General features: G+C 36.1%; 1 protein-coding gene across 4 annotated transcripts in view; it reads left to right on the top strand.

Annotated features, from left to right (window-relative positions):
- The window catches only part of LOC131448155 (glutamate receptor ionotropic, delta-1-like), a 179,160-nt gene that overhangs the window by 93,127 nt on the left and 71,506 nt on the right, over positions 1 to 14,527 (top strand). For all 4 annotated transcript variants that reach the window (XR_009234158.1, XM_058620313.1, XM_058620310.1 and 1 more), the window contains exon 3: positions 13,310 to 13,594. Coding sequence is in view for 3 of the 4 variants with exons in the window: in XM_058620313.1 (XP_058476296.1) it covers positions 13,310 to 13,594 (285 nt within the window). In the remaining variant the exon portion in view is untranslated. The remainder of the gene's footprint in view (positions 1 to 13,309; positions 13,595 to 14,527) is intronic.

The raw sequence follows: 14,527 nt of genomic DNA, 5'->3' as shown, positions 1-14,527 counted from the left end.
ACAAAGTGAACAGTGCAGTTTGAGTATGCGTGTGTGTGTGTGTGTGTGTGTCTCCACCTGAAACTCATTTTTAATAAAGGAAACATCTTCAAAGATTTGAAGCTCAGTGGCAACCTGTGATGGGATTTGATTTCACGCCAGCGTCACTGCACCAAAATAATCCTCAACCATTTTCACACAGAACATCATTTTATATTTTTTATTCTACACTTTCACACAAAAGAAGACAGGATCAACATTATTATTATTTATTGTTATTACACTTGATATTCTGCTGAATGATGTATCTGGAGAGAACAGACGCTGATGTATGAACACGTGGTTCAGTCTCTTCTGTCGTGACACTGACATCATATGTTACACGTCACACAGTAACTCTGAGCTCTGTTATATTTTCTTACATAGAAAAACTCTCATCAGCCGACAATTAATACTGATGTCATGATTTTATTATTCTACAACTGTCACTGTCCTCTGTGTGGCATCTCACACACACACACACACGCAGTATTTATAACCCTGAGGAGCTCAGGATGGAGACGTGAAAAGAATATCTGACGTTGTTTGTCTGCGCTCGCTCGCTCTCTCACACACACACACACACACACACACACACACACACAAAGAGCCATCACAAATGTGTGTGTGTTGGGGACAGAACCAGGATAATAACAGCATAACAAGTTGATTGTGCTTTTATTGTGGAGGGTCAGACAGGAAGTTGTCATCTGTTTTATTTGAACATTGTCAGTTCTCTCCTGCAGTACGTAACTGTGTTGTGTGTGTGTGTGTGTGTGTGTGTTTCTGTGTGTGCGTTTGTGTTACAGATTTGTCTGTCTTTGTCCCAGAGGACACTCTCGCGTCTCGTCCTCTGATGCAAAGACAGAGAAATAATATCCAGATAGAAAGAGTGAAGAAGGAGAAGGTGAGAGAAGAAAAGAGAGATTTATTGACAGAGAGAAGAGGAGGAGCTAATTAAAAGAGGAGAAATATGTGTGTGTCTCTCCATCACTCCTTCACCTGTCTCTCTCTCTCTCTCTCGTTCTTCATTTCTCTGCTTGACCTCACTCTCATTGACCTTCCTCTCAGCTGTGTGTGAGGTTGACAGGTAACAAGGAGGAGGAGGAGGAGGATGAAGAGTAGAATGTGTGACTTCCTCTCTAAATCTTAGAGTCCTTGCCTCTCTGAGTGTCTGAGTTTTTGTGTCTTTGTGTCTCTGAGTGTCTGAGTTTTTGTGTCGTTGAGTCTCTGAGTCTTTGTGTCTCTGAGTGTCTGAGTTTTTGTGTCTTTGTGTCTCTGAGTCTTTGTGTCTTTGAGTCTCTGCGTCATTTTGTCTCTGGGTGTCTGAGTTTTTGTGTCTTTGAGTCTCTGAGTCTTTGTGTCTCTGAGTGTCTGAGTTTTTGTGTCTTTGTGTCTCTGAGTGTCTGAGTTTTTGTATCTTTGTGTCTCTGAGTCTTTGTGTCTCTGAGTGTCTGAGTCCTGTCACTGTCCAGGTTGTCTCTGTCTCTGGTGCTGTTGTGGACACTGTGACTGATTGTGTCGTCCCTCAGCTGTCACATGATGACGGACGACACCTGGACACCATCATGTTCTTTATAATACATCATCACCACACACACACACACAAACACACACAGAAACACACACAAACACACACACAGAAACACAAACACACACACACACACACAGTGTAAACACTTCCTGAGTCACTGTGAGGTCATCAAATTAAGCTCCGCCTCTCTGTGTTTATGGATCAGAGGGTGAGTGAGCAGTGGGCGGGGCCTGTGGGCGGGGCCTGTGGGCGGGGCCTGTGGGCGGGGCCTGTGTGCGGGGCCTGTGTGAGTGTCAGTCATAATGAAGTGTGTCTGCAGGAGTCTTCATCCTGTACGTCATTAATTTCACAGCCTTATTAACAGAGACGTGTGTGTGTGTGAGGAGGAGGGCGGCGGCTTGATGGTGCAGGGTGTTATGGGTAATGGGGCTACAGATCCATGGAGATAGATAGTTTAATTAAGCATGAGAGAAATTAAGACCTGATGGACCTGAGTGTGTGTGTGTGTGTGTGTGTCATTAATAACACTTAAATGAACACAGTTCAGTTTTTTGTGTTTATAGAAGTAAAAGCTGGAGTTCATCCAGTGAACGGATGATTACGTCAGTGACAGATGAATGAGTGAGGAACAAGAGCACTGATGGTGTCGTCCCTCAACAGATGAATGAGTGAGGAACGTGTGTGTGTGTGTTAATGAGAGTAATTCTATTATAAGGAAAAGTGAATTATTGTCTTAGTCTGATGAATAATCTGACTTTTCACATTAATGTAAACACACAGGGATTCACTCATTCACCATGTGATTGTTCATATTCATGTGGACAAACTGCACATGTATTATACTGGACAACAGATTAAGATTAAGATTGTTTGAAACCACTATCTACAGATTACTGATGTCTTTATTTATAAAGACTAATTTGTTATAGATTATAGTTTTGGATGTCCTGATCTGATATTGATATCAGATTATATTGGACTGCCTCTAAAGTCTCTGATACAACAGTCCGTTCCACTCCAGCAGCGGCCGTTGTGATCACGTGGGCTCTGCGTGTTGGATGCATGTAGATCATGTGTGTGTGTGCTACTGCTATTTCAGAGGTTACACATGTTTCTTTAAAGCCCACATAGACCGGAAGCTCCAATTAACGCTGCGTTTGTGTGTGTGTATCTGCGTCATTACCTCGTTTATGAAACCCTAAAGTTTCAGAACAAACAGTTCAGCCACTGCTGAGAGAATAGTGTTGTATTGTTTTCCTGGGCTCTGTGAAGCTGATCGGCACTTCCTTAATTTGATGTTGTCATCAGAAATCCTCACCACTCCTCTCACCACCGTAGCTCCTCCTGGTGCGGGCACTAGTCCGGGCACATCCGGTTGCGTACATTCAACCGCAGAAGAAGAAGAACTACTCTCGTTGTAGATGCAGAGCATCCACCGTGCCAGAGGGGGAGCTGTGTATCTGAGAGCTGGCCTATCTAATACGTCACTTCCAGGTACCTGGCCAATCACAGGACAGTGGGAAAGCTCTCGTTGGCTGGCCAATCACAACATAGTCCACGTTCTGGGGGTGTGGTTTTGGTATGAAACAGCGCGGCTGACGAGAGCGTCAGTGAGGAGATATTTTGATCGGCTTGTTTGCAGCGATTAGGAGGTTTTTAATCATGAAAACAAGTTAATATATGTAAGTAGACCTCCATAACTAACATATACGTGACCATGAAAACAAGTTAATATATGTAAGTAGACCTCCATAACTAACATATATGTGACCATGAAAACAAGTTAATATATGTAAGTAGACCTCCATAACTAACATATATGTGACCATGAAAACAAGTTAATATATGTAAGTAGACCTCCATAACTAACATATACGTGACCATGAAAACAAGTTAATATATGTAAGTAGACCTCCATAACTAACATATATGTGACCATGAAAACAAGTTAATATATGTAAGTAGACCTCCATAACTAACATATACGTGACCATGAAAACAAGTTAATATATATAAGTAGACCTCCATAACTAACATATGTGTGACCGTGAAAACAAGTTAATATATGTAAGTAGACCTCCATAACTAACATATATGTGTGACCGTGAAAACAAGTTAATATATGTAAGTAGACCTCCGTAACTAACATATACGTGACCATGAAAACAAGTTAATATATGTAAGTAGACCTCCATAACTAACATATGTGTGACCGTGAAAACAAGTTAATATATGTAAGTAGACCTCCATAACTAACATATACGTGACCATGAAAACAAGTTAATATATATAAGTAGACCTCCATAACTAACATATATGTGACCATGAAAACAAGTTAATATATGTAAGTAGACCTCCATAACTCACATATATATGTGACCATGAAAACAAGTTAATATATGTAAGTAGACCTCCATAACTAACATATACGTGACCATGAAAACAAGTTAATATATGTAAGTAGACCTCCATAACTAACATATATGTGACCATGAAAACAAGTTAATATATGTAAGTAGACCTCCATAACTAACATATATGTGACCATGAAAACAAGTTAATATATGTAAGTAGACCTCCATAACTAACATATATGTGACCATGAAAACAAGTTAATATATGTAAGTAGACCTCCATAACTAACATATATGTGACCATGAAAACAAGTAAATATATGTAAGTAGACCTCCATAACTAACATATATATGTGACCATGAAAACAAGTTAATATATGTAAGTAGACCTCCATAACTAACATATATGTGACCATGAAAACAAGTTAATATATGTAAGTAGACCTCCATAACTAACATATATGTGACCATGAAAACAAGTTAATATATGTTAGTAGACCTCCATAACTAACATATATATGTGACCATGAAAACAAGTTAATATATGTAAGTAGACCTCCATAACTAACATATATGTGACCATGAAAACAAGTTAATATATGTAAGTAGACCTCCATAACTAACATATATGTGACCATGAAAACAAGTTAATATATGTAAGTAGACCTCCATAACTAACATATATGTGACCATGAAAACAAGTTAATATATGTAAGTAGACCTCCATAACTAACATATACGTGACCATGAAAACAAGTTAATATATATAAGTAGACCTCCATAACTAACATATATGTGACCATGAAAACAAGTTAATATATGTAAGTAGACCTCCATAACTCACATATATATGTGACCATGAAAACAAGTTAATATATGTAAGTAGACCTCCATAACTAACATATACGTGACCATGAAAACAAGTTAATATATGTAAGTAGACCTCCATAACTAACATATATGTGACCATGAAAACAAGTTAATATATGTAAGTAGACCTCCATAACTAACATATATGTGACCATGAAAACAAGTTAATATATGTAAGTAGACCACCATAACTAACATATATGTGACCATGAAAACAAGTTAATATATGTAAGTAGACCTCCATAACTAACATATATGTGACCATGAAAACAAGTTAATATATGTAAGTAGACCTCCATAACTAACATATATGTGACCATGAAAACAAGTTAATATATGTAAGTAGACCTCCATAACTAACATATATATGTGACCATGAAAACAAGTTAATATATGTAAGTAGACCTCCATAACTAACATATATGTGACCATGAAAACAAGTTAATATATGTAAGTAGACCTCCATAACTACATATATGTGACCATGAAAACAAGTTAATATATGTAAGTAGACCTCCATAACTAACATATATATGTGACCATGAAAACAAGTTAATATATGTAAGTAGACCTCCATAACTCACATATACGTGACCATGAAAACAAGTTAATATATATAAGTAGACCTCCATAACTAACATATATGTGACGATGAAAACAAGTTAATATATGTAAGTAGACCTCCATAACTAACATATATGTGTGACCGTGAAAACAAGTTAATATATGTAAGTAGACCTCCGTAACTAACATATACGTGACCATGAAAACAAGTTAATATATGTAAGTAGACCTCCATAACTAACATATGTGTGACCGTGAAAACAAGTTAATATATGTAAGTAGACCTCCATAACTAACATATACGTGACCATGAAAACAAGTTAATATATATAAGTAGACCTCCATAACTAACATATATGTGACCATGAAAACAAGTTAATATATGTAAGTAGACCTCCATAACTCACATATATATGTGACCATGAAAACAAGTTAATATATGTAAGTAGACCTCCATAACTAACATATACGTGACCATGAAAACAAGTTAATATATGTAAGTAGACCTCCATAACTAACATATATGTGACCATGAAAACAAGTTAATATATGTAAGTAGACCTCCATAACTAACATATATGTGACCATGAAAACAAGTTAATATATGTAAGTAGACCTCCATAACTAACATATATGTGACCATGAAAACAAGTTAATATATGTAAGTAGACCTCCATAACTAACATATATGTGACCATGAAAACAAGTAAATATATGTAAGTAGACCTCCATAACTAACATATATATGTGACCATGAAAACAAGTTAATATATGTAAGTAGACCTCCATAACTAACATATATGTGACCATGAAAACAAGTTAATATATGTAAGTAGACCTCCATAACTAACATATATGTGACCATGAAAACAAGTTAATATATGTTAGTAGACCTCCATAACTAACATATATATGTGACCATGAAAACAAGTTAATATATGTAAGTAGACCTCCATAACTAACATATATGTGACCATGAAAACAAGTTAATATATGTAAGTAGACCTCCATAACTAACATATATGTGACCATGAAAACAAGTTAATATATGTAAGTAGACCTCCATAACTAACATATATGTGACCATGAAAACAAGTTAATATATGTAAGTAGACCTCCATAACTAACATATACGTGACCATGAAAACAAGTTAATATATATAAGTAGACCTCCATAACTAACATATATGTGACCATGAAAACAAGTTAATATATGTAAGTAGACCTCCATAACTCACATATATATGTGACCATGAAAACAAGTTAATATATGTAAGTAGACCTCCATAACTTACATATACGTGACCATGAAAACAAGTTAATATATGTAAGTAGACCTCCATAACTAACATATATGTGACCATGAAAACAAGTTAATATATGTAAGTAGACCACCATAACTAACATATATGTGACCATGAAAACAAGTTAATATATGTAAGTAGACCTCCATAACTAACATATATGTGACCATGAAAACAAGTTAATATATGTAAGTAGACCTCCATAACTAACATATATGTGACCATGAAAACAAGTTAATATATGTAAGTAGACCTCCATAACTAACATATATATGTGACCATGAAAACAAGTTAATATATGTAAGTAGACCTCCATAACTAACATATATGTGACCATGAAAACAAGTTAATATATGTAAGTAGACCTCCATAACTAACATATATGTGACCATGAAAACAAGTTAATATATGTAAGTAGACCTCCATAACTAACATATATATGTGACCATGAAAACAAGTTAATATATGTAAGTAGACCTCCATAACTCACATATATATGTGACCATGAAAACAAGTTAATATATGTAAGTAGACCTCCATAACTAACATATATGTGACCATGAAAACAAGTTAATATATGTAAGTAGACCTCCATAACTAACATATATATGTGACCATGAAAACAAGTTAATATATGTAAGTAGACCTCCATAACTAACATATATGTGACCATGAAAACAAGTTAATATATGTAAGTAGACCTCCATAACTAACATATATGTGACCATGAAAACAAGTTAATATATGTAAGTAGACCTCCAGAACTAACATATAGGTGACCATGAAAACAAGTTAATATATGTAAGTAGACCTCCATAACTAACATATACGTGACCATGAAAACAAGTTAATATATGTAAGTAGACCTCCATAACTAACATATATGTGACCATTAAACAAGTTAATATATGTAAGTAGACCTCCATAACTAACATATATGTGACCATGAAAACAAGTTAATATATGTAAGTAGACCTCCATAACTAACATATATATGTGACCATGAAAACAAGTTAATATATGTAAGTAGACCTCCATAACTAACATATACGTGACCATGAAAACAAGTTAATATATGTAAGTAGACCTCCATAACTAACATATATGTGACCATGAAAACAATTTATTATATGTAAGTAGACCTCCATAACTCACATATATATGTGACCATGAAAACAAGTTAATATATGTAAGTAGACCTCCATAACTCACATATACGTGACCATGAAAACAAGTTAATATATGTAAGTAGACCTCCATAACTAACATATACGTGACCATGAAAACAAGTTAATATATGTAAGTAGACCTCCATAACTAACATATACGTGACCATGAAAACAAGTTAATATATGTAAGTAGACCTCCATAACTAACATATATGTGACCATTAAACAAGTTAATATATGTAAGTAGACCTCCATAACTAACATATATGTGACCATGAAAACAAGTTAATATATGTAAGTAGACCTCCATAACTAACATATATATGTGACCATGAAAACAAGTTAATATATGTAAGTAGACCTCCATAACTAACATATACGTGACCATGAAAACAAGTTAATATATGTAAGTAGACCTCCATAACTAACATATATGTGACCATGAAAACAATTTATTATATGTAAGTAGACCTCCATAACTCACATATATATGTGACCATGAAAACAAGTTAATATATGTAAGTAGACCTCCATAACTCACATATACGTGACCATGAAAACAAGTTAATATATGTAAGTAGACCTCCATAACTAACATATACGTGACCATGAAAACAAGTTAATATATGTAAGTAGACCTCCATAACTAACATATACGTGACCATGAAAACAAGTTAATATATGTAAGTAGACCTCCATAACTAACATATACGTGACCATGAAAACAAGTTAATATATGTAAGTAGACCTCCATAACTAACATATATGTGACCATTAAACAAGTTAATATATGTAAGTAGACCTCCATAACTAACATATATGTGACCATGAAAACAAGTTAATATATGTAAGTAGACCTCCATAACTAACATATATATGTGACCATGAAAACAAGTTAATATATGTAAGTAGACCTCCATAACTAACATATACGTGACCATGAAAACAAGTTAATATATGTAAGTAGACCTCCATAACTAACATATATGTGACCATGAAAACAATTTATTATATGTAAGTAGACCTCCATAACTCACATATATATGTGACCATGAAAACAAGTTAATATATGTAAGTAGACCTCCATAACTCACATATACGTGACCATGAAAACAAGTTAATATATGTAAGTAGACCTCCATAACTAACATATACGTGACCATGAAAACAAGTTAATATATGTAAGTAGACCTCCATAACTAACATATACGTGACCATGAAAACAAGTTAATATATGTAAGTAGACCTCCATAACTAACATATATGTGACCATGAAAACAAGTTAATATATGTAAGTAGACCTCCATAACTAACATATATGTGACCATGAAAACAATTTATTATATGTAAGTAGACCTCCATAACTAACATATATGTGACCATGAAAACAAGTTAATATATGTAAGTAGACCTCCATAACTAACATATATGTGACCATGAAAACAAGTTAATATATGTAAGTAGACCTCCATAACTAACATATATGTGACCATGAAAACAATTTATTATATGTAAGTAGACCTCCATAACTAACATATACGTGACCATGAAAACAAGTTAATATATGTAAGTAGACCTCCATAACTAACATATATGTGACCATGAAAACAAGTTAATATATGTAAGTAGACCTCCATAACTAACATATATGTGACCATGAAAACATTTTATTATATGTAAGTAGACCTCCATAACTCACATATATATGTGACCATGAAAACAAGTTAATATATGTAAGTAGACCTCCATAACTCACATATACGTGACCATGAAAACAAGTTAATATATGTAAGTAGACCTCCATAACTAACATATACGTGACCATGTAAACAAGTTAATATATGTAAGTAGACCTCCATAACTAACATATACGTGACCATGAAAACAAGTTAATATATGTAAGTAGACCTCCATAACTAACATATACGTGACCATGAAAACAAGTTAATATATGTAAGTAGACCTCCATAACTAACATATACGTGACCATGAAAACAAGTTAATATATGTAAGTAGACCTCCATAACTAACATATATGTGACCATGAAAACAAGTTAATGTATGTTAGTAGACCTCCATAACTCACATATATATGTGACCATGAAAACAAGTTAATATATGTAAGTAGACCTCCATAACTAACATATATGTGACCATGAAAACAAGTTAATATATGTAAGTAGACCTCCATAACTAACATATACGTGACCATGAAGACAAGTTAATATATGTAAGTAGACCTCCATGACTAACATATACGTGACCATGAAAACAAGTTAATATATGTAAGTAGACCTCCATAACTCACATATATATGTGACCATGAAAACAAGTTAATATATGTAAGTAGACCTCCATAACTAACATATACGTGACCATGAAGACAAGTTAATATATGTAAGTAGACCTCCATAACTCACATATACGTGACCATGAAAACAAGTTAATATATGTAAGTAGACCTCCATAACTAACATATATGTGACCATGAAAACAAGTTAATATATGTAAGTAGACCTCCATAACTAACATATACGTGACCATGAAGACAAGTTAATATATGTAAGTAGACCTCCATGACTAACATATACGTGACCATGAAAACAAGTTAATATATGTAAGTAGACCTCCATAACTCACATATATATGTGACCATGAAAACAAGTTAATATATGTAAGTAGACCTCCATAACTAACATATACGTGACCATGAAGACAAGTTAATATATGTAAGTAGACCTCCATAACTAACATATACGTGACCATGAAGACAAGTTAATATATGTAAGTAGACCTCCATAACTCACATATACGTGACCATGAAAACAAGTTAATATATGTAAGTAGACCTCCATAACTAACATATATGTGACCATTAAACAAGTTAATATATGTAAGTAGACCTCCATAACTCACATATACGTGACCATGAAAACAAGTTAATATATGTAAGTAGACCTCCATAACTAACATATATGTGACCATTAAACAAGTTAATATATGTAAGTAGACCTCCATAACTAACATATATGTGACCATGAAAACAAGTTAATATATGTAAGTAGACCTCCATAACTAACATATACGTGACCATGAAAACAAGTTAATATATGTAAGTAGACCTCCATAACTAACATATACGTGACCATGAAAACAAGTTAATATATGTAAGTAGACCTCCATAACTAACATATACGTGACCATGAAAACAAGTTAATATATGTAAGTAGACCTCCATAACTAACATATACGTGACCATGAAAACAAGTTAATATATGTAAGTAGACCTCCATAACTAACATATACGTGACCATGAAAACAAGTTAATATATGTAAGTAGACCTCCATAACTAACATATACGTGACCATGAAAACAAGTTAATATATGTAAGTAGACCTCCATAACTAACATATATGTGACCATGAAAACAAGTTAATATATGTAAGTAGACCTCCATAACTAACATATACGTGACCATGAAAACAAGTTAATATATGTAAGTAGACCTCCATAACTAACATATATGTGACCATGAAAACAAGTTAATATATGTAAGTAGACCTCCATAACTAACATATACGTGACCATGAAAACAAGTTAATATATGTAAGTAGACCTCCATAACTAACATATACGTGACCATGAAAACAAGTTAATATATGTAAGTAGACCTCCATAACTAACATATACGTGACCATGAAAACAAGTTAATATATGTAAGTAGACCTCCATAACTAACATATATGTGACCATGAAAACAAGTTAATATATGTAAGTAGACCTCCATAACTAACATATACGTGACCATGAAAACAAGTTAATATATGTAAGTAGACCTCCATAACTAACATATATGTGACCATGAAAACAAGTTAATATATGTAAGTAGACCTCCATAACTAACATATACGTGACCATGAAAACAAGTTAATATATGTAAGTAGACCTCCATAACTAACATATACGTGACCATGAAAACAAGTTAATATATGTAAGTAGACCTCCATAAATAACATATATGTGTGATACAAGCATTCTATGTTGCCTTTAACCTCTGAACTCAGAGGCTACGAAGCAGCACAGTGAGCTAGCCGTTAGCACCGCGCTAGCTCATCCTGAGGCGAGCTGCTAAAACAACATTATTTCATAATAGACTTTCAACAGCCTCCGTTTGTTTGTTTGTTTTATATATATATATATATATATATATATGTATATACATATACATGTAATTATTACATTATCAGGACTAACCTGATAATGTAATAAGCTCCTGTTAATGTAATACTTTATTACATTATTCGGAAATGCAATTTATTACATTATCAGGTTTTATTACATTATCAGGTTCTACAGGGACATCCCTATGTGAAGCTGCTTCAGTTTGGTTGTTGTTGTTGTTGTTGTTGTTGTTGTTCTCGTTCTCCTTCTTCTTCACACGTTATAATCAGCTGTTTGTCTCTGTTGTCGTGGACCATAAGTGTCCACATGTCCACAGACGTGTGATGGAAGATGCAGCTGTGTCTGTAATGAGTGAATCAGATGACAGAGTGAATGTTCTGCTCTGCTTTAGTTTACAGGAGCAGAGGTAAAAGCTGCTCAGGTGGAAAACAGAAAATCAACTCCGTGTTTCTTCTCTGTGACTAATCTGTGCCACTAATCTGATTAGGATGAGTCGCTGCAGCCCAACAGAAGGGATTAAAAATCCCAACAATCATTTCACCACATTTATTCTCTGTGGATGAAACAAAGTCACTTTTGATTGAAATTAATAAAAGCTGCTGCTGCTCATGCTGCAGCTGCTGCTGCTCATGCTGCAGCTGCTGCTGCTCATGCTGCTGCTGCTGAAGCTGCTGCTGTGTGAGGGAACGAGGGGACGACTCAGTGTGGGGAGACGACTCAGCGTGAGGAGATGACTCAGTGTGAGGAGACGACTCAGTGTGAGAAGACGACTCAGTGTGAGGAGACGACTCAGTGTGAGGAGACGAGGAGACGACTCAGTGTGAGGAGACGACTCAGCGTGAGGAGACGACTCAGTGTGAGGAGACGACTCAGCGCGAGGAGACGACTCAGTGTGAGGAGACGAGGAGACGACTCAGTGTGAGGAGACGACTCAGCGCGAGGAGACGACTCAGTGTGAGGAGACGAGGAGACGACTCAGTGTGAGAAGACGACTCAGTGCGAGGAGACGACTCAGCGTGAGGAGACGACTCAGTGTGAGGAGACGAGGAGACGACAGGTTTAATCCTGAAGTTAAAGGTCATGTTTTCAGGTTTAACCCTTAGATTATAATCCCGGCTCAGTTGTAATTAGTTTGAGCAGTGAGCCAGTGACTGCCCTCTGGTGGAGAGACAGACGGTGCAGCTGTGCACAGTGAGATGTGGAGAGTCCACATCAGTCCTGAGCTTCTCACATGAAACGCATCATTTATTCATGTTCATGTAAATGTGTTTGTATCAGTCACACTTAATCTGATGGATTATTCTCTCCTCCAGCGTGTGAGCTGATGAATCAGGGGATCCTGGCCTTGGTCACGTCCACAGGCTGCGCCTCAGCGAGCGCTCTGCAGTCTCTGACCGACGCCATGCACATCCCTCACCTGTACATCCAGAGGAGCGCTGAGGGCTCGCCGCGCACCGCCTGTCACTTTAATCCTAGTCCAGGAGGTCAGCGCTACACACTGGCCGCACGACCACCGGTCAGACTCAACGACGTGATGCTGACGCTGGTGGACGAGCTGCGCTGGCAGAAGTTCATCATCTTCTATGACATCGACTACGGTGAGAGACACACACACACACACACACACACGTTCGACATTCATGACTTGAGGGGACATTGCATTGACTTACATTCATTTCTTGGAGACTTACTCTAACCTTAACCACAATTACTACTGGCCTAATCCTAACCCTAACCCTAACCCTAACCTCAACCTAACCATGAAACATATCTTCACCTTAAAATGTAGTAATTTACGTTATGGGGACTTGCTTTTTGTCCCCACAAGGAGGACAAGTCCCCATAATGTGACTGTGTAAACAGGTTTTGGTCCCCACAACATTAGTAATACCTGGTACACACACACACATACACAGACACACACACAGACACACACACAGACACACACACACACACACACACACACACACACACACACACACACACAGACACATGCACACACACAGACAGACAGACACAGACAGACAGACACACACACACACACAGACAGACAGACACACACACAGACAGACAGACAGACACACACACACACAGACACACACACAGACACACACAGACACACACACAGACACACACAAACACACACAGACACACACACACACAGAGAGACACACACACACACACAGACACACACACACGCACACACACACAAACACACACAGAGAGACACACACACACAAACACACACACACACAGACACACACACAGACACACACACACACACAGACACACGCACAGACACACACAAACACACACACACACACACAGGCACACACACAGACACACACAAACACACACACAGACACACAGACACACACACACACACAGACACACACACACACAGACAAACTTTACTGTGATGTATCACTTTTCTCTGACTGTATCTTAATGAAATCACATTAGCTCACATGTATGTGTGAGTGTGATCGATACGAGATCAGGATATGGACAGATGCAGGCGTTTAGCCTGA

Source organism: Solea solea, chromosome 21 (assembly GCF_958295425.1).
Source record: "Solea solea chromosome 21, fSolSol10.1, whole genome shotgun sequence".
Taxonomy (NCBI): domain Eukaryota; kingdom Metazoa; phylum Chordata; class Actinopteri; order Pleuronectiformes; family Soleidae; genus Solea; species Solea solea.
Note: the sequence above shows the minus strand (reverse complement) of the source record. Positions and strands in the feature narration are given on the sequence as shown.